The 17049-nt window shown below is 44.3% G+C and overlaps 1 protein-coding gene and 42 non-coding genes across 43 annotated transcripts; 1 reads left to right on the top strand and 42 right to left on the bottom strand.

Annotated features, from left to right (window-relative positions):
* Positions 1-1365: 1365 nt before the first annotated feature.
* Positions 1366-6097, top strand: LOC147062419 (tumor protein D54-like). The gene is made up of 9 exons (XM_085916098.1): positions 1366-1581; positions 2888-3000; positions 3166-3314; positions 3454-3501; positions 3803-3904; positions 5160-5186; positions 5265-5300; positions 5384-5432; positions 5564-6097. The coding sequence occupies exons 1-9, from the start codon at positions 1569-1571 to the stop codon at positions 5573-5575; spliced, it is 549 nt and encodes a 182-aa protein (XP_085772224.1). The 5' UTR covers positions 1366-1568; the 3' UTR covers positions 5576-6097.
* Positions 6098-6443: 346 nt separating this feature from the next.
* trnae-cuc (transfer RNA glutamic acid (anticodon CUC)) lies at positions 6444-6515 on the bottom strand. Its single transcript has one exon. It is a non-coding gene; the product is annotated as a tRNA-Glu (tRNA).
* An 88-nt stretch (positions 6516-6603) lies between these two features.
* trnae-cuc (transfer RNA glutamic acid (anticodon CUC)) lies at positions 6604-6675 on the bottom strand. Its single transcript has one exon. It is a non-coding gene; the product is annotated as a tRNA-Glu (tRNA).
* A 592-nt stretch (positions 6676-7267) lies between these two features.
* Positions 7268-7339, bottom strand: trnae-cuc (transfer RNA glutamic acid (anticodon CUC)). The gene has a single exon. It is a non-coding gene; the product is annotated as a tRNA-Glu (tRNA).
* Positions 7340-7599: 260 nt separating this feature from the next.
* trnae-cuc (transfer RNA glutamic acid (anticodon CUC)) lies at positions 7600-7671 on the bottom strand. Its single transcript has one exon. It is a non-coding gene; the product is annotated as a tRNA-Glu (tRNA).
* Positions 7672-7765: 94 nt separating this feature from the next.
* On the bottom strand, positions 7766-7837 carry trnae-cuc (transfer RNA glutamic acid (anticodon CUC)). The gene has a single exon. It is a non-coding gene; the product is annotated as a tRNA-Glu (tRNA).
* Positions 7838-7931: 94 nt separating this feature from the next.
* On the bottom strand, positions 7932-8003 carry trnae-cuc (transfer RNA glutamic acid (anticodon CUC)). Its single transcript has one exon. It is a non-coding gene; the product is annotated as a tRNA-Glu (tRNA).
* Positions 8004-8091: 88 nt separating this feature from the next.
* trnae-cuc (transfer RNA glutamic acid (anticodon CUC)) lies at positions 8092-8163 on the bottom strand. The gene has a single exon. It is a non-coding gene; the product is annotated as a tRNA-Glu (tRNA).
* Positions 8164-8251: 88 nt separating this feature from the next.
* Positions 8252-8323, bottom strand: trnae-cuc (transfer RNA glutamic acid (anticodon CUC)). Its single transcript has one exon. It is a non-coding gene; the product is annotated as a tRNA-Glu (tRNA).
* Positions 8324-8743: 420 nt separating this feature from the next.
* On the bottom strand, positions 8744-8815 carry trnae-cuc (transfer RNA glutamic acid (anticodon CUC)). Its single transcript has one exon. It is a non-coding gene; the product is annotated as a tRNA-Glu (tRNA).
* An 88-nt stretch (positions 8816-8903) lies between these two features.
* trnae-cuc (transfer RNA glutamic acid (anticodon CUC)) lies at positions 8904-8975 on the bottom strand. Its single transcript has one exon. It is a non-coding gene; the product is annotated as a tRNA-Glu (tRNA).
* Positions 8976-9235: 260 nt separating this feature from the next.
* On the bottom strand, positions 9236-9307 carry trnae-cuc (transfer RNA glutamic acid (anticodon CUC)). Its single transcript has one exon. It is a non-coding gene; the product is annotated as a tRNA-Glu (tRNA).
* Positions 9308-9401: 94 nt separating this feature from the next.
* Positions 9402-9473, bottom strand: trnae-cuc (transfer RNA glutamic acid (anticodon CUC)). Its single transcript has one exon. It is a non-coding gene; the product is annotated as a tRNA-Glu (tRNA).
* A 94-nt stretch (positions 9474-9567) lies between these two features.
* trnae-cuc (transfer RNA glutamic acid (anticodon CUC)) lies at positions 9568-9639 on the bottom strand. The gene has a single exon. It is a non-coding gene; the product is annotated as a tRNA-Glu (tRNA).
* Positions 9640-9899: 260 nt separating this feature from the next.
* Positions 9900-9971, bottom strand: trnae-uuc (transfer RNA glutamic acid (anticodon UUC)). Its single transcript has one exon. It is a non-coding gene; the product is annotated as a tRNA-Glu (tRNA).
* A 94-nt stretch (positions 9972-10065) lies between these two features.
* Positions 10066-10137, bottom strand: trnae-cuc (transfer RNA glutamic acid (anticodon CUC)). The gene has a single exon. It is a non-coding gene; the product is annotated as a tRNA-Glu (tRNA).
* A 94-nt stretch (positions 10138-10231) lies between these two features.
* On the bottom strand, positions 10232-10303 carry trnae-uuc (transfer RNA glutamic acid (anticodon UUC)). Its single transcript has one exon. It is a non-coding gene; the product is annotated as a tRNA-Glu (tRNA).
* Positions 10304-10397: 94 nt separating this feature from the next.
* Positions 10398-10469, bottom strand: trnae-cuc (transfer RNA glutamic acid (anticodon CUC)). Its single transcript has one exon. It is a non-coding gene; the product is annotated as a tRNA-Glu (tRNA).
* Positions 10470-10557: 88 nt separating this feature from the next.
* On the bottom strand, positions 10558-10629 carry trnae-cuc (transfer RNA glutamic acid (anticodon CUC)). Its single transcript has one exon. It is a non-coding gene; the product is annotated as a tRNA-Glu (tRNA).
* Positions 10630-10717: 88 nt separating this feature from the next.
* Positions 10718-10789, bottom strand: trnae-cuc (transfer RNA glutamic acid (anticodon CUC)). Its single transcript has one exon. It is a non-coding gene; the product is annotated as a tRNA-Glu (tRNA).
* A 592-nt stretch (positions 10790-11381) lies between these two features.
* trnae-cuc (transfer RNA glutamic acid (anticodon CUC)) lies at positions 11382-11453 on the bottom strand. Its single transcript has one exon. It is a non-coding gene; the product is annotated as a tRNA-Glu (tRNA).
* Positions 11454-11547: 94 nt separating this feature from the next.
* trnae-cuc (transfer RNA glutamic acid (anticodon CUC)) lies at positions 11548-11619 on the bottom strand. Its single transcript has one exon. It is a non-coding gene; the product is annotated as a tRNA-Glu (tRNA).
* Positions 11620-12045: 426 nt separating this feature from the next.
* Positions 12046-12117, bottom strand: trnae-cuc (transfer RNA glutamic acid (anticodon CUC)). Its single transcript has one exon. It is a non-coding gene; the product is annotated as a tRNA-Glu (tRNA).
* A 94-nt stretch (positions 12118-12211) lies between these two features.
* On the bottom strand, positions 12212-12283 carry trnae-cuc (transfer RNA glutamic acid (anticodon CUC)). Its single transcript has one exon. It is a non-coding gene; the product is annotated as a tRNA-Glu (tRNA).
* Positions 12284-12377: 94 nt separating this feature from the next.
* trnae-cuc (transfer RNA glutamic acid (anticodon CUC)) lies at positions 12378-12449 on the bottom strand. The gene has a single exon. It is a non-coding gene; the product is annotated as a tRNA-Glu (tRNA).
* An 88-nt stretch (positions 12450-12537) lies between these two features.
* Positions 12538-12609, bottom strand: trnae-cuc (transfer RNA glutamic acid (anticodon CUC)). The gene has a single exon. It is a non-coding gene; the product is annotated as a tRNA-Glu (tRNA).
* An 88-nt stretch (positions 12610-12697) lies between these two features.
* Positions 12698-12769, bottom strand: trnae-cuc (transfer RNA glutamic acid (anticodon CUC)). The gene has a single exon. It is a non-coding gene; the product is annotated as a tRNA-Glu (tRNA).
* Positions 12770-13189: 420 nt separating this feature from the next.
* Positions 13190-13261, bottom strand: trnae-cuc (transfer RNA glutamic acid (anticodon CUC)). The gene has a single exon. It is a non-coding gene; the product is annotated as a tRNA-Glu (tRNA).
* An 88-nt stretch (positions 13262-13349) lies between these two features.
* Positions 13350-13421, bottom strand: trnae-cuc (transfer RNA glutamic acid (anticodon CUC)). Its single transcript has one exon. It is a non-coding gene; the product is annotated as a tRNA-Glu (tRNA).
* A 260-nt stretch (positions 13422-13681) lies between these two features.
* On the bottom strand, positions 13682-13753 carry trnae-cuc (transfer RNA glutamic acid (anticodon CUC)). The gene has a single exon. It is a non-coding gene; the product is annotated as a tRNA-Glu (tRNA).
* A 94-nt stretch (positions 13754-13847) lies between these two features.
* trnae-cuc (transfer RNA glutamic acid (anticodon CUC)) lies at positions 13848-13919 on the bottom strand. The gene has a single exon. It is a non-coding gene; the product is annotated as a tRNA-Glu (tRNA).
* Positions 13920-14013: 94 nt separating this feature from the next.
* trnae-cuc (transfer RNA glutamic acid (anticodon CUC)) lies at positions 14014-14085 on the bottom strand. The gene has a single exon. It is a non-coding gene; the product is annotated as a tRNA-Glu (tRNA).
* Positions 14086-14343: 258 nt separating this feature from the next.
* On the bottom strand, positions 14344-14415 carry trnae-uuc (transfer RNA glutamic acid (anticodon UUC)). Its single transcript has one exon. It is a non-coding gene; the product is annotated as a tRNA-Glu (tRNA).
* A 260-nt stretch (positions 14416-14675) lies between these two features.
* On the bottom strand, positions 14676-14747 carry trnae-uuc (transfer RNA glutamic acid (anticodon UUC)). The gene has a single exon. It is a non-coding gene; the product is annotated as a tRNA-Glu (tRNA).
* A 94-nt stretch (positions 14748-14841) lies between these two features.
* On the bottom strand, positions 14842-14913 carry trnae-cuc (transfer RNA glutamic acid (anticodon CUC)). Its single transcript has one exon. It is a non-coding gene; the product is annotated as a tRNA-Glu (tRNA).
* An 88-nt stretch (positions 14914-15001) lies between these two features.
* trnae-cuc (transfer RNA glutamic acid (anticodon CUC)) lies at positions 15002-15073 on the bottom strand. The gene has a single exon. It is a non-coding gene; the product is annotated as a tRNA-Glu (tRNA).
* An 88-nt stretch (positions 15074-15161) lies between these two features.
* Positions 15162-15233, bottom strand: trnae-cuc (transfer RNA glutamic acid (anticodon CUC)). Its single transcript has one exon. It is a non-coding gene; the product is annotated as a tRNA-Glu (tRNA).
* A 592-nt stretch (positions 15234-15825) lies between these two features.
* On the bottom strand, positions 15826-15897 carry trnae-cuc (transfer RNA glutamic acid (anticodon CUC)). The gene has a single exon. It is a non-coding gene; the product is annotated as a tRNA-Glu (tRNA).
* A 94-nt stretch (positions 15898-15991) lies between these two features.
* trnae-cuc (transfer RNA glutamic acid (anticodon CUC)) lies at positions 15992-16063 on the bottom strand. Its single transcript has one exon. It is a non-coding gene; the product is annotated as a tRNA-Glu (tRNA).
* A 94-nt stretch (positions 16064-16157) lies between these two features.
* On the bottom strand, positions 16158-16229 carry trnae-cuc (transfer RNA glutamic acid (anticodon CUC)). Its single transcript has one exon. It is a non-coding gene; the product is annotated as a tRNA-Glu (tRNA).
* An 88-nt stretch (positions 16230-16317) lies between these two features.
* On the bottom strand, positions 16318-16389 carry trnae-cuc (transfer RNA glutamic acid (anticodon CUC)). The gene has a single exon. It is a non-coding gene; the product is annotated as a tRNA-Glu (tRNA).
* Positions 16390-16477: 88 nt separating this feature from the next.
* Positions 16478-16549, bottom strand: trnae-cuc (transfer RNA glutamic acid (anticodon CUC)). Its single transcript has one exon. It is a non-coding gene; the product is annotated as a tRNA-Glu (tRNA).
* A 420-nt stretch (positions 16550-16969) lies between these two features.
* Positions 16970-17041, bottom strand: trnae-cuc (transfer RNA glutamic acid (anticodon CUC)). The gene has a single exon. It is a non-coding gene; the product is annotated as a tRNA-Glu (tRNA).
* Between the last annotated feature and the right edge of the window lie 8 nt (positions 17042-17049).

The following is a 17049-nucleotide window of genomic DNA, read 5'->3' as shown; positions in this document are numbered from 1 at the left end:
TTGACAATGAAGGTCATAATTCAGTTTCTGATTTGGTCTGTTATATTTGTCAGAAAATCAGCAAAATTATAGATCTTTGTTTTCCATCCTAAAAGCATGGGTTAGCAAATATCTTATTTTGATAATCAGTCTGTTTTCATGGAGGAAAACAAACATTTACCATTGAGAGGCTGAAATTCCAAGATTTTGGTCTAGTTTCAGTTAAGCAAGTTCTCTAAACGATTAATCGATGATCAAAATAGTTAATTAATTTGATAATCGATTAGTTGTCAGTAGAGTTGTTGCTCCTCTACTCCTTTAAATCTGCTCAGCTGGCACGCACAGAGCATAGTCAGTGATCCGGTATCTCCACCAGAATTTCATTTTGGCACACTGCATCGTTTGGATTTGCATGAATGGGCCACACATATGCAAATCCCGCACGGTACTGTACGTTTTCCATTTGCCACTCGGCTCGATACGGTTTTCGATGGTTTACAAGCGCTGAGCTGCGTGCGACTGTCCAACCTCTGCTATTAACAGTATGGATGTTTCGTATGATGTTTCCTGTAAGTAACCCCTTGATGAAACATACTGTAGTGCCCGTCCCATGGCTTTTCCATTGAGAAGATGCTACTGTACATGTTGTAAGTTGAATGCACTCAAAGAAATGGAAAAAAAAGTAAATAAAAAATACAACAGATCCGTGATTGAAAAATGACTCCGGCAAAAGAGAACAGTATTGAGTGCAACTATAGTGAATTGGTTTTATGAAAAATCCACGGAAGTTAATTTATGTTCTACTTTGTGGTGGAAATTCATTTTAACTGGTGCAGTGTTGTATCGTAACCATTCAATTGTGCGAGGAGACTTATAATGGACTTCAGGTTGGTTGTGCATACAGGCGGCCTAGAAACACTTAAAGTACAAGAAACATTTATGTTGTAGCATGGTTATCGTGTGTCTGGAAGAAAACATGTTGGATCACTGATCTCAATTTGCTGTTGGTGAATAAATGTTCCGAAACATTCGGACGGAATTCATTCTTTCATTGTTTTGTGCATGCTACGTGCATTTAAATCAGTAGAAAAGATAGTTTAGTTGTTCACTTTAATTCACGCTGATTGTGGAAAATTCACAACATTTCTGTACATTTTTCACAATTCATTCTTAAAGGCACATTCAACAGTTCACATTTTCAACATTCCCAAAATTGCCAGGTTTAAAAAATATCACATGTTCACCTTTACATTTTTTTTAAAGTATTGTAACCCTCTGATGGACATTGCATATTGATAATTTTTCTTTCGGGACTCACGCACGCGTACGCACGTCATATACGGGAATTCAACTCACGGTTTTGGCACACAATACAGCCAAGTCATCATTAGCGATTCCCACTTTTTTCTTACTTATATCTCCCTCATTATGACGTCAGTGTGCGTGTGTGGCGCATGTGGGTGTGTTAAATCTATTGCCATTAATACCTTAAGTGTTCCCGTGCGTGTGAGCGTGTTGCGCATCTCACCCTGCTATCTCACTTGAGCTGATTCAATGTAAACAGTCACAGTCGAGCCTCATCCGAAGCCATGAGCCGACCGGGTAAGAAAAAGCGCTTCATTCATTTGTCTTATTTGATGTCTTTTGACACATGCTAATTTATGACAAATTTAATATTGCATTTATCTTTTTTCTATCGCCCTCAGCGAACATTGTGTGCATTGTGTGCAACTGGTAGCATTAGTCACTAGCCACAACTCTCATTGAGTGACAAACTGCAGACAGCTCTGTATGCATTGGATCTATCTTAGTGGTTGTCAAACTTTTCACAGCAAGTACATCCAAAATGTACTCTAACTAAATGTAGGGAATACAAGCAAAAAAATGTCAATTAAATACAGATGAAATGTGTCATCATTACACACTATCAAGGAAAGTTAATTGTGTATTTATAGCGTCAATACACAACTAAACTTATAGAAAGTCACACCAAGAGCCCCTCAACAGATTTCAAAACTTGGGAAACACTAAAAATATAACATGCATCTGAAACGTAAACAAGACCGCAGCCTATTGTCCAACAAACCATTTTTAAAGTTTGTTTTGAACTTTGCAGCCATATAATGCTCTTGATTCAACATATTAACTCTGTGATTTCACCAGAAAGAATGAGCAGACCCCTCGCCATGATGTTTATTATGTGGTTTTAGTTTATCTGCAGCAACTGTATGCAAAAAGAGTACAAATTTTATTTGTATTATATATATATATATATATATATATATATATATATATATATAATTTATTATTTATTAATTTATATATGACTGAATAAAATTATATATATATATTTTATATATATATATATATATAAAATAATATATATATATATTGCTATTGTTTTAGTTTATATATATATATTAGTATTATATTAGTATATATATATATATATATATATATATATATATATATACTAATATAATACTAATATTATATATACTAATATATATATATAAACTAAAACAATAGCAATATATATATATATATTATTTTATATATATATATATATATATAAAATATATATATATAATTTTATTCAGTCATATATAAATTAATAAATAATAAATTATATATATATATATATATATATATATATATATATATATATATATATATATATATATATATATATATATATAATACAAATAAAATTTTTACTCTTTTTGCATACAGTTGCTGCAGATAAACTAAAACCACATAATAAACATCATGGCGAGGGGTCTGCTCATTCTTTCTGGTGAAATCACAGAGTTAATATGTTGAATCAAGAGCATATATATATATATATATATATATAGCCAGACACGCAAAATTGCTTCAACTCAGACTTTCTATAATTCTGCTAAAGGTTTTGGCGAGACTTCATCCCAGAGTTTCTTCTGCAGCGTGCCAGGGAATGGATGTCCCCCTGCTGAGTTAAGTGACGAGGACAAGGACAATCTGAGGTTCGAACTTGCCAAGGTGAGTCCCCACTTAGCTCTATGACTTTTGTTTTTTTATCTTCTTCATCCAAAACCGAAGATACTCCTTTGGGTTCATGACCCCCACCCTAAACCTATCAGTAAAAGAATAGTGTCAAACTAGCCGCATCTACACTGACCCATCTTGGTGCATTTTTGTGATTAGATGGAGGAGGAAATTCAGACTCTCAGGCAGGTGCTACTGACCAAAGAAAGGTCCGCTGCAGATATCAGGAGGCAGCTGGGTATGGGCCCTCTCACTAGCCTCAAGGAGAGCCTGTCCAAAGGCTGGCAGGACGTGCAGACCTCCGCCCCGTGAGTACACTCATCGCATGTTTTCAACAATTGGATCACCGTTTGTGCGCTACTCATACACTATCCGCTCATGATTATATAACCTGGAAATACCCTCTAATTAGTGTTAGGATGTGTCAACATGTTAGTTTCTTTACAGATATCTCTCGGCTTCTGCAGTTCTGGATGACATCAACAACTCCAACGTGTGAGTGTTTTCTTCCACATGCTTTTCTTGGAAAAAAAATAATTGTATATGGGAATCCCTGTTGTTGTTGTCAAGTGCTCACACGTTAAGGTTTCCTCTATGGAACAAGTGATGGGATTTTCAGAGTCCAATAGGATTGGTGCTCTGTTAATAGCCTTGCAACCCGAATTAGTACAAGCAGCAGTGGTATTAGCGGGAGGTCCGGCATAAAGCGTACGTGCAGGCCTACTGTTATGTTTGTGTGTGTCAAGTGGACAATTTTTGTTCCGCTTCTATTCCTGCCACTTCCTTCTGCCTGTAGATGCATGAGGACCAAGGAAGGTCTCACTCATGCTGGTCATGTGACCTCTTCTGCATTGTCCAATGTGGGCGTGGTTATCACCAGGAGGCTGGCGGAGATGAGGTACCCTCCATTGAACACTTTCATAAAGGTTGTAAATAATTAGCGGCATGCAGGTCATGTCCAGATGAGAGAAAAAAAAATCACAAAAGTATTTCATTTGAGATACAAGGACACTCATTTTTTGGACACAGTTCAATTAACACAATGACAGATGATTGTGTTGTTGTTGTTCATAAGTGGTTCAATTACACTACCTGCCACATGAAAGTACAGTACATATGACTTACATGGGATGTCACGGTGAAGAAAAGAACAGGTCATTGTTTGCTGTTGCATTCAGCAATGAGGTCAGTGAACTGACTTCTGAATGCCACCTGGCACATTTTGGCAAAGTCATCCAGGCATATGGACAGACCAGTAGGGGGCCAACAATCGTGGCAAAATGGTCTCTGAGGGGTTCTTTTTCAACTCTGCAGACAAAAGGAGTGCAAACCAAATTACATGTTTAGTGGCAGGGTTTGATCAGAACGATATCCTAATAATCAGGTGATTAGAAATACTTCATTACGTTTTGAAAGTTAGAGCATGTTCCTCTTTTCCCTATGTGACATTATTTGATAGCCATGCACAGCAATGCAATACCAAACAGGGGCAGTGTTGTTCCATCTGACGCTGGAGTTCCACCTCAAATATTTACTGTTGACAATAGGTATTAAACTAGCAGCAGCAGGAGAAAAAGGGAAAAAAATGCTGATGTCGGACTGAGAGATTGGCTTGTGAAAGTAGAGCAGGAGTTAGATGTTCAAATACTACTCTACTAATACTCAAAATACTATCAAATAAAAAAAAATAAAAAAAAATTATCTCAGCAATAATTTGCAATACAATCACACATAATAATAATCAGGGATAAGAATTTAGTCACATACTGTATGCGCAAGTGTCAAGTTAACCTTCAAGTTTCAAGCGAGTCCCAAATGAGTGTGGCAAAAACAGATGTTTTGTAATTTCCCATTAAATTTTAAGCAAGTCCAGTCAAGTCATGACTTGGCAAGTTGTGCAATGTTGCTCTCTCACGGATGACACAATATTGGTGCTTTAGGAGTGTTTTTATTGGACCATTCTTCCAGAAGCAAACAAGTCATGTCACGTATCAAGTCTTCTGAATATCAAGTCGAGTCTTTCACAAGTTTTAGCTACAACTTGTCAAATCCTAAAATTGGCTACTTAATTAAGTCTGACTTAAGTCAAGTAAAACAAAATGACTTACTCATTTTTGCATCTGCTTTTTGTGTTCACGCTGCAAACAAATCAGAGCTCTGCCCCTTCCAAGCCCACCACGGTAAGTTTGACCATCTATACTAAATGTGTAATGATAATGCTTCACTGTCTAATTTCGTCGTTGTCTTGTCATGAGCAGCACGTTGAGCCACACCATGAGTGTGCCATCTATGAGGTAAATATGAGTCAATGTACTTTTTTTTTTTTTTTTTTGTCAGAAATACAAACTTGTGAACAAAATATACTTTTTCTTCCCAGACACTCCTCTACATTCAAGTCCTTTGAGGAAATGGTCGGCAGTGTGAAGGTGAGTGAATTAAGGCAGTGATTACAAAAGGACAGCTAAGTATTTTTAGAGGTGAACAAATTTTGAGAACCACTGGCACACACTATTTTTTTGTATGACGATGGACCTTGTCTTTCATGTATGAATTCCAGAAGAGAAGATGACCGGGATTCTTTACAATGAATGGCCAAGCATCTGGCTTTGAAAGAAGACACCTGCGCTTCTGCACATGAGAAATCTTTCAAATTGTTTTGTCTGTCTGTGAAACAGCAAACCGCAAACATATGAAAAGAGTTTCTGCTCATTGCTTCAATCCATTCTGTAAATCTGATTTTGACTTTGTTTACGACATTATCAAAAAAAAAAAGAATATTTATAAGGGTTTTTGTATTTAAATATTTTTCAATTAAAGTCATATGTGTTACGAATAGTGAATAAAATGAAGTCCAAAAGTGTGTTTGATTCATTCCAAGCCTGATATGTTCAGTCCTAAATATAAGTATGTGTTATTTTGTTATTACTTACTGTGGTAATTAGTATTGTATTGCTTTTCTTAACACAACCATCCATCCATTTTTGTCCATATACTCGCTATACTGACTATCTGAATATTGTATTTTATCTTCTGTATTGTTATTTTACTTTGTTTTACATCTTGTGTATCTTAAATAGATTGCACAGCATTTTGGTGGTCAACCCTGTGATTTTTTAATGTGGCTTTGGTTAAATAAATAAATAGGGATCATTACAATTGACCTTTGGGGTTTTGGTACATTGGCTTTTCATTGCCGTTAGTTTAAAAAGATTGCAGTGGCCTTTGAGATGATTGCTCAATTAATAAATTTCAACTGCACTGTTTTGTTTTGAGAAGCATGGTGCTCACTGGTTAACACGTCCGCCCAAGCTGCAGCAGTGAAAGCTTCGAATTCTCAGCACTAGACCATGAAGATGAAGACCCCTCATAATAGTGCCAATGTTCGGCCCAGTTTGGGGGACATCAAATTTAAGATGTATTTTTCAGAAGAGAATAGATTCCCTGACCGGGAATCGAACCCGGGCCGCGGCGGTGAGAGCGCCGAATCCTGACCACTAGACCATCAGGGAAGAGATGAGACAAAATACCTATCATAATAGTGTCATTGATCAACCCAGTATTACAAATTTTAACGTCCATTTTTCTAAAAGACACTTGTTCCCTGACCGGGAATCGAACCCGGGCCGCGGCGGTGAGAGCGCCGAATCCTGACCACTAGACCACCAGGGAAGACATGGAGGAGTAGACCTATCATAATAGTGCCAATGTTCAGCCCAGTTTGGGGGACGTCAAATTTAAGATGTATTTTTCAGAAGAGAATAGATTCCCTGACCGGGAATCGAAGCCGGGCCGCGGCGGTGAGAGCACCGAATCCTGACCACTAGACCACCAGGGAAGACATGGAGGTGAGGACATATCATAATAGTGCCAATGTTCAGCCCAGTTTGGGGGACATCAAATTTAAGATCTATTTTTCAGAAGAGAATAGATTCCCTGACCGGGAATCGAATCCGGGCCGCGGCGGTGAGAGCGCTGAATCCTGACCACTAGACCACCAGGGAAGACATTGAGGAGTAGACCTATCATAATAGTGCCAATGTTCAGCCCAGTTTGGGGGACGTCAAATTTAAGATCTATTTTTCATAAGAGAATAGATTCCCTGACCGGGAATCGAACGCGAGCCGCGGCGGTGAGAGCGCCGAATCCTGACCACTAGACCACCAGGGAAGACATGGAGGTGAGGACATATCATAATAGTGCCAATGTTCAGCCCAGTTTGGGGGACATCAAATTTAAGATCTATTTTTCAGAAGAGAATAGATTCCCTGACCGGGAATCGAACCCGGGCCGCGGCGGTGAGAGCGCTGAATCCTGACCACTAGACCACCAGGGAAGACATTGAGGAGTAGACCTATCATAATAGTGCCAATGTTCAGCCCAGTTTGGGGGACGTCAAATTTAAGATCTATTTTTCATAAGAGAATAGATTCCCTGACCGGGAATCGAACGCGAGCCGCGGCGGTGAGAGCGCCGAATCCTGACCACTAGACCACCAGGGAAGACATGGAGGAGAGGACCTATCATAATAGTGCCAATGTTCAGCCCAGTTTGGGGGACATCAAATTCAAGATCTATTTTTCAGAAGAGAATAGATTCCCTGACCGGGAATCGAACCCGGGCCGCGGCGGTGAGAGCGCCGAATCCTGACCACTGGACCACCAGGGAAGACATGGACGTGAGGACCTAATATAATAGTGCCAATGTTCAGCCCAGTTTGGGGGACATCAAATTTAAGATCTATTTTTCAGAAGAGAATAGATTCCCTGACCGGGAATCGAACCCGGGCCGCGGCGGTGAGAGCGCCGAATCCTGACCACTGGACCACCAGGGAAGACATGGACGTGAGGACCTAATATAATAGTGCCAATGTTCAGCCCAGTTTGGGGGACATCAAATTTAAGATCTATTTTTCAGAAGAGAATAGATTCCCTGACCGGGAATCGAACCCGGGCCGCGGCGGTGAGAGCGCCGAATCCTGACCACTAGACCATCAGGGAAGAGATGAGACAAAATACCTATCATAATAGTGTCATTGATCAACCCAGTATTACAAATTTTAACGTCCATTTTTCTAAAAGACAATCGTTCCCTGACCGGGAATCGAACCCGGGCCACGGCGGTGAGAGCGCCGAATCCTGACCACTAGACCATCAGGGAAGAGATGAGACCAAATACCTATCATAATAGTGTCATTGATCAACCCAGTATTACAAATTTTAACGTCCATTTTTCTAAAAGACAACTGTTCCCTGACCGGGAATCGAACCCGGGCCGCGGCGGTGAGAGCGCCGAATCCTAACCACTAGACCATCAGGGAAGAGATGAGACCAAAGACCTATCATAATAGTGTCATTGATCAACCCAGTATTACAAATTTTAACGTCCATTTTTCTAAAAGACACTTGTTCCCTGACTGGGAATCGAACCCGGGCAGCGGCGGTGAGAGCGCCGAATCCTAACCACTAGACCACCAGGGAAGACATTGAGGAGAAGACCTATCATAATAGTGCCAATGTTCAGCCCAGTTTGGGGGACATCAAATTCAAGATCTATTTTTCAGAAGAGAATAGATTCCCTGACCGGGAATCGAACCCGGGCCGCGGCGGTGAGAGCGCTGAATCCTGACCACTAGACCACCAGGGAAGACATGGACATGAGGACCTAATATAATAGTGCCAATGTTCAGCCCAGTTTGGGGGACATCAAATTTAAGATCTATTTTTCAGAAGAGAATAGATTCCCTGACCGGGAATCGAACCCGGGCCGCGGCGGTGAGAGCGCCGAATCCTGACCACTAGACCATCAGGGAAGAGATGAGCCAAAATACCTATCATAATAGTGTCATTGATCAACCCAGTATTACAAATTTTAACGTCCATTTTTCTAAAAGACAATTGTTCCCTGACCGGGAATCGAACCCGGGCCGCGGCGGTGAGAGCACCGAATCCTGACCACTAGACCACCAGGGAAGACATGGAGGAGTATACCTATCATAATAGTGCCAATGTTCAGCCCGGTTTGGGGGACGTCAAATTTAAGATGTAATTTTCAGAAGAGAATAGATTCCCTGACCGGGAATCGAACCCGGGCCGCGGCGGTGAGAGCGCCGAATCCTGACCACTAGACCAACAGGGAAGACATGGAGGAGTAGACCTATCATAATAGTGCCAATGTTCAGCCCAGTTTGGGGGACGTCAAATTTAAGATGTATTTTTCAGAAGAGAATAGATTCCCTGACCGGGAATCGAACCCGGGCCGCGGCGGTGAGAGCGCCGAATCCTGACCACTAGACCACCAGGGAAGATATGGAGGTGAGGATCTATCATAATAGTGCCAATGTTCAGCCCAGTTTGGGGGACGTCAAATTTAAGATGTATTTTTCAGAAGAGAATAGATTCCCTGACCGGGAATCGAACCCGGGCCGCGGCGGTGAGAGCGCCGAATCCTGACCCCTAGACCACCAGGGAAGACACTGAGGAGTACACCTATCATAATAGTGCCAATGTTCAGCCCAGTTTGGGGGACATCAAATTTAAGATCTATTTTTCAGAAGAGAATAGATTCCCTGACCGGGAATCGAACCCGGGCCGCGGCGGTGAGAGCACCGAATCCTGACCACTAGACCACCAGGGAAGACATGGAGGAGTATACTTATCATAATAGTGCCAATGTTCAGCCCGGTTTGGGGGACGTCAAATTTAAGATGTAATTTTCAGAAGAGAATAGATTCTCTGACCGGGAATCGAACCCGGGCCTCGGCGGTGAGAGCGCTGAATCCTGACCACTAGACCACCAGGGAAGACATGGAGGAGTAGACCTATCATAATAGTGCCAATGATCAGCCCAGTTTGGGGGACACCAAATTTAAGATGTATTTTTCAGAAGAGAATAGATTCCCTGACCGGGAATCGAACCCGGGCCGCGGCGGTGAAAGCGCCGAATCCTGACCACTAGACCACCAGGGAAGACATGGAGGAATAGACCTATCATAATAGTGCAAATGTTCAGCCCAGTTTGGGGGACGTCAAATTTAAGATGTATTTTTCAGAAGAGAATAGATTCCCTGACCGGGAATCGAACCCGGGCCGCGGCGGTGAGAGCGCCGAATCCTGACCACTAGACCACCAGGGAAGACATGGAGGAATAGACCTATCATAATAGTGCAAATGTTCAGCCCAGTTTGGGGGACGTCAAATTTAAGATGTATTTTTCAGAAGAGAATAGATTCCCTGACCGGGAATCGAACCCGGCCCGCGGCGGTGAAAGCGCTGAATCCTGACCACTAGACCACCAGGGAAGACATGGACGTGAGGACCTAATATAATAGTGCCAATGTTCAGCCCAGTTTGGGGGACATCAAATTTAAGATCTATTTTTCAGAAGAGAATAGATTCCCTGACCGGGAATCGAACCCGGGCCGCGGCGGTGAGAGCGCCGAATCCTGACCACTAGACCATCAGGGAAGAGATGAGACCAATTACCTATCATAATAGTGTCATTGATCAACCCAGTATTACAAATTTTAACGTCCATTTTTCTAAAAGACAACTGTTCCCTGACCGGGAATCGAACCCGGGCCGCGGCGGTGAGAGCGCCGAATCCTAACCACTAGACCATCAGGGAAGAGGTGAGACCAAATACCTATCATAATAGTGTCATTGATCAACCCAGTATTACAAATTTTAACGTCCATTTTTCTAAAAGACACTTGTTCCCTGACCGGGAATCGAACCCGGGCCGCGGCGGTGAGAGCGCCGAATCCTGACCACTAGACCACCAGGGAAGACATGGAGGAGTAGACCTATCATAATAGTGCCAATGTTCAGCCCAGTTTGGGGGACGTCAAATTTAAGATGTATTTTTCAGAAGAGAATAGATTCCCTGACCGGGAATCGAAGCCGGGCCGCGGCGGTGAGAGCACCGAATCCTGACCACTAGACCACCAGGGAAGACATGGAGGTGAGGACATATCATAATAGTGCCAATGTTCAGCCCAGTTTGGGGGACATCAAATTTAAGATCTATTTTTCAGAAGAGAATAGATTCCCTGACCGGGAATCGAATCCGGGCCGCGGCGGTGAGAGCGCTGAATCCTGACCACTAGACCACCAGGGAAGACATTGAGGAGTAGACCTATCATAATAGTGCCAATGTTCAGCCCAGTTTGGGGGACGTCAAATTTAAGATCTATTTTTCATAAGAGAATAGATTCCCTGACTGGGAATCGAACGCGAGCCGCGGCGGTGAGAGCGCCGAATCCTGACCACTAGACCACCAGGGAAGACATGGAGGAGAGGACCTATCATAATAGTGCCAATGTTCAGCCCAGTTTGGGGGACATTAAATTCAAGATCTATTTTTCAGAAGAGAATAGATTCCCTGACCGGGAATCGAACCCGGGCCGCGGCGGTGAGAGCGCCGAATCCTGACCACTGGACCACCAGGGAAGACATGGACGTGAGGACCTAATATAATAGTGCCAATGTTCAGCCCAGTTTGGGGGACATCAAATTTAAGATCTATTTTTCAGAAGAGAATAGATTCCCTGACCGGGAATCGAACCCGGGCCGCGGCGGTGAGAGCACCGAATCCTGACCACTAGACCACCAGGGAAGACATGGAGGTGAGGACATATCATAATAGTGCCAATGTTCAGCCCAGTTTGGGGGACATCAAATTTAAGATCTATTTTTCAGAAGAGAATAGATTCCCTGACCGGGAATCGAATCCGGGCCGCGGCGGTGAGAGCGCTGAATCCTGACCACTAGACCACCAGGGAAGACATTGAGGAGTAGACCTATCATAATAGTGCCAATGTTCAGCCCAGTTTGGGGGACGTCAAATTTAAGATCTATTTTTCATAAGAGAATAGATTCCCTGACCGGGAATCGAACGCGAGCCGCGGCGGTGAGAGCGCCGAATCCTGACCACTAGACCACCAGGGAAGACATGGAGGAGAGGACCTATCATAATAGTGCCAATGTTCAGCCCAGTTTGGGGGACATCAAATTCAAGATCTATTTTTCAGAAGAGAATAGATTCCCTGACCGGGAATCGAACCCGGGCCGCGGCGGTGAGAGCGCCGAATCCTGACCACTGGACCACCAGGGAAGACATGGACGTGAGGACCTAATATAATAGTGCCAATGTTCAGCCCAGTTTGGGGGACATCAAATTTAAGATCTATTTTTCAGAAGAGAATAGATTCCCTGACCGGGAATCGAACCCGGGCCGCGGCGGTGAGAGCGCCGAATCCTGACCACTGGACCACCAGGGAAGACATGGACGTGAGGACCTAATATAATAGTGCCAATGTTCAGCCCAGTTTGGGGGACATCAAATTTAAGATCTATTTTTCAGAAGAGAATAGATTCCCTGACCGGGAATCGAACCCGGGCCGCGGCGGTGAGAGCGCCGAATCCTGACCACTAGACCATCAGGGAAGAGATGAGACAAAATACCTATCATAATAGTGTCATTGATCAACCCAGTATTACAAATTTTAACGTCCATTTTTCTAAAAGACAATCGTTCCCTGACCGGGAATCGAACCCGGGCCACGGCGGTGAGAGCGCCGAATCCTGACCACTAGACCATCAGGGAAGAGATGAGACCAAATACCTATCATAATAGTGTCATTGATCAACCCAGTATTACAAATTTTAACGTCCATTTTTCTAAAAGACAACTGTTCCCTGACCGGGAATCGAACCCGGGCCGCGGCGGTGAGAGCGCCGAATCCTAACCACTAGACCATCAGGGAAGAGATGAGACCAAATACCTATCATAATAGTGTCATTGATCAACCCAGTATTACAAATTTTAACGTCCATTTTTCTAAAAGACACTTGTTCCCTGACTGGGAATCGAACCCGGGCAGCGGCGGTGAGAGCGCCGAATCCTAACCACTAGACCACCAGGGAAGACATTGAGGAGAAGACCTATCATAATAGTGCCAATGTTCAGCCCAGTTTGGGGGACATCAAATTCAAGATCTATTTTTCAGAAGAGAATAGATTCCCTGACCGGGAATCGAACCCGGGCCGCGGCGGTGAGAGCGCTGAATCCTGACCACTAGACCACCAGGGAAGACATGGACATGAGGACCTAATATAATAGTGCCAATGTTCAGCCCAGTTTGGGGGACATCAAATTTAAGATCTATTTTTCAGAAGAGAATAGATTCCCTGACCGGGAATCGAACCCGGGCCGCGGCGGTGAGAGCGCCGAATCCTGACCACTAGACCATCAGGGAAGAGATGAGCCAAAATACCAATCATAATAGTGTCATTGATCAACCCAGTATTACAAATTTTAACGTCCATTTTTCTAAAAGACAATTGTTCCCTGACCGGGAATCGAACCCGGGCCGCGGCGGTGAGAGCACCGAATCCTGACCACTAGACCACCAGGGAAGACATGGAGGAGTATACCTATCATAATAGTGCCAATGTTCAGCCCGGTTTGGGGGACGTCAAATTTAAGATGTAATTTTCAGAAGAGAATAGATTCCCTGACCGGGAATCGAACCCGGGCCGCGGCGGTGAGAGCGCCGAATCCTGACCACTAGACCAACAGGGAAGACATGGAGGAGTAGACCTATCATAATAGTGCCAATGTTCAGCCCAGTTTGGGGGACGTCAAATTTAAGATGTATTTTTCAGAAGAGAATAGATTCCCTGACCGGGAATCGAACCCGGGCCGCGGCGGTGAGAGCGCCGAATCCTGACCACTAGACCACCAGGGAAGATATGGAGGTGAGGATCTATCATAATAGTGCCAATGTTCAGCCCAGTTTGGGGGACGTCAAATTTAAGATGTATTTTTCAGAAGAGAATAGATTCCCTGACCGGGAATCGAACCCGGGCCGCGGCGGTGAGAGCGCCGAATCCTGACCCCTAGACCACCAGGGAAGACACTGAGGAGTACACCTATCATAATAGTGCCAATGTTCAGCCCAGTTTGGGGGACATCAAATTTAAGATCTATTTTTCAGAAGAGAATAGATTCCCTGACCGGGAATCGAACCCGGGCCGCGGCGGTGAGAGCACCGAATCCTGACCACTAGACCACCAGGGAAGACATGGAGGAGTATACTTATCATAATAGTGCCAATGTTCAGCCCGGTTTGGGGGACGTCAAATTTAAGATGTAATTTTCAGAAGAGAATAGATTCTCTGACCGGGAATCGAACCCGGGCCTCGGCGGTGAGAGCGCTGAATCCTGACCACTAGACCACCAGGGAAGACATGGAGGAGTAGACCTATCATAATAGTGCCAATGATCAGCCCAGTTTGGGGGACCAAATTTAAGATGTATTTTTCAGAAGAGAATAGATTCCCTGACCGGGAATCGAACCCGGGCCGCGGCGGTGAAAGCGCCGAATCCTGACCACTAGACCACCAGGGAAGACATGGAGGAATAGACCTATCATAATAGTGCAAATGTTCAGCCCAGTTTGGGGGACGTCAAATTTAAGATGTATTTTTCAGAAGAGAATAGATTCCCTGACCGGGAATCGAACCCCGGCCGCGGCGGTGAGAGCGCCGAATCCTGACCACTAGACCACCAGGGAAGACATGGAGGAATAGACCTATCATAATAGTGCAAATGTTCAGCCCAGTTTGGGGGACGTCAAATTTAAGATGTATTTTTCAGAAGAGAATAGATTCCCTGACCGGGAATCGAACCCGGCCCGCGGCGGTGAAAGCGCCGAATCCTGACCACTAGACCACCAGGGAAGACATGGACGTGAGGACCTAATATAATAGTGCCAATGTTCAGCCCAGTTTGGGGGACATCAAATTTAAGATCTATTTTTCAGAAGAGAATAGATTCCCTGACCGGGAATCGAACCCGGGCCGCGGCGGTGAGAGCGCCGAATCCTGACCACTAGACCATCAGGGAAGAGATGAGACCAATTACCTATCATAATAGTGTCATTGATCAACCCAGTATTACAAATTTTAACGTCCATTTTTCTAAAAGACAACTGTTCCCTGACCGGGAATCGAACCCGGGCCGCGGCGGTGAGAGCGCCGAATCCTAACCACTAGACCATCAGGGAAGAGGTGAGACCAAATACCTATCATAATAGTGTCATTGATCAACCCAGTATTACAAATTTTAACGTCCATTTTTCTAAAAGACACTTGTTCCCTGACCGGGAATCGAACCCGGGCCGCGGCGGTGAGAGCGCCGAATCCTGACCACTAGACCACCAGGGAAGACATGGAGGAGTAGACCTATCATAATAGTGCCAATGTTCAGCCCAGTTTGGGGGACGTCAAATTTAAGATGTATTTTTCAGAAGAGAATAGATTCCCTGACCGGGAATCGAAGCCGGGCCGCGGCGGTGAGAGCACCGAATCCTGACCACTAGACCACCAGGGAAGACATGGAGGTGAGGACATATCATAATAGTGCCAATGTTCAGCCCAGTTTGGGGGACATCAAATTTAAGATCTATTTTTCAGAAGAGAATAGATTCCCTGACCGGGAATCGAATCCGGGCCGCGGCGGTGAGAGCGCTGAATCCTGACCACTAGACCACCAGGGAAGACATTGAGGAGTAGACCTATCATAATAGTGCCAATGTTCAGCCCAGTTTGGGGGACGTCAAATTTAAGATCTATTTTTCATAAGAGAATAGATTCCCTGACTGGGAATCGAACGCGAGCCGCGGCGGTGAGAGCGCCGAATCCTGACCACTAGACCACCAGGGAAGACATGGAGGAGAGGACCTATCATAATAGTGCCAATGTTCAGCCCAGTTTGGGGGACATCAAATTCAAGATCTATTTTTCAGAAGAGAATAGATTCCCTGACCGGGAATCGAACCCGGGCCGCGGCGGTGAGAGCGCCGAATCCTGACCACTGGACCACCAGGGAAGACATGGACGTGAGGACCTAATATAATAGTGCCAATGTTCAGCCCAGTTTGGGGGACATCAAATTTAAGATCTATTTTTCAGAAGAGAATAGATTCCCTGACCGGGAATCGAACCCGGGCCGCGGCGGTGAGAGCGCCGAATCCTGACCACTGGACCACCAGGGAAGACAAGGACGTGAGGACCTAATATAATAGTGCCAATGTTCAGCCCAGTTTGGGGGACATCAAATTTAAGATCTATTTTTCAGAAGAGAATAGATTCCCTGACCGGGAATCGAACCCGGGCCGCGGCGGTGAGAGCGCCGAATCCTGACCACTAGACCATCAGGGAAGAGATGAGACAAAATACCTATCATAATAGTGTCATTGATCAACCCAGTATTACAAATTTTAACGTCCATTTTTCTAAAAGACAATCGTTCCCTGACCGGGAATCGAACCCGGGCCGCGGCGGTGAGAGCGCCGAATCCTGACCACTAGACCATCAGGGAAGAGATGAGACCAAATACCTATCATAATAGTGTCATTGATCAACCCAGTATTACAAATTTTAACGTCCATTTTTCTAAAAGACAACTGTTCCCTGACCGGGAATCGAACCCGGGCCGCGGCGGTGAGAGCGCCGAATCCTAACCACTAGACCATCAGGGAAGAGATGAGACCAAATACCTATCATAATAGTGTCATTGATCAACCCAGTATTACAAATTTTAACGTCCATTTTTCTAAAAGACACTTGTTCCCTGACTGGGAATCGAACCCGGGCAGCGGCGGTGAGTGCGCCGAATCCTAACCACTAGACCACCAGGGAAGACATTGAGGAGAAGACCTATCATAATAGTGCCAATGTTCAGCCCAGTTTGGGGGACATCAAATTCAAGATCTATTTTTCAGAAGAGAATAGATTCCCTGACCGGGAATCGAACCCGGTCCGCGGCGGTGAGAGCGCTGAATCCTGACCACTAGACCACCAGGGAAGACATGGACATGAGGACCTAATATAATAGTGCCAATGTTCAGCCCAGTTTGGGGGACATCAAATTTAAGATCTATTTTTCAGAAGAGAATAGATTCCCTGACCGGGAATCGAACCCGGGCCGCGGCGGTGAGAGCGCCGAATCCTGACCACTAGACCATCAGGGAAGAGATGA

The sequence above is a fragment of the Syngnathus leptorhynchus genome, chromosome 1 (assembly GCF_054491065.1).
Source record: "Syngnathus leptorhynchus isolate UIUO chromosome 1, UIUO_Slep, whole genome shotgun sequence".
NCBI lineage: Eukaryota > Metazoa > Chordata > Actinopteri > Syngnathiformes > Syngnathidae > Syngnathus > Syngnathus leptorhynchus.
The sequence above is the reverse complement of the archived record's forward strand: the minus strand, read 5'-3'. Positions and strand labels throughout refer to the sequence as shown.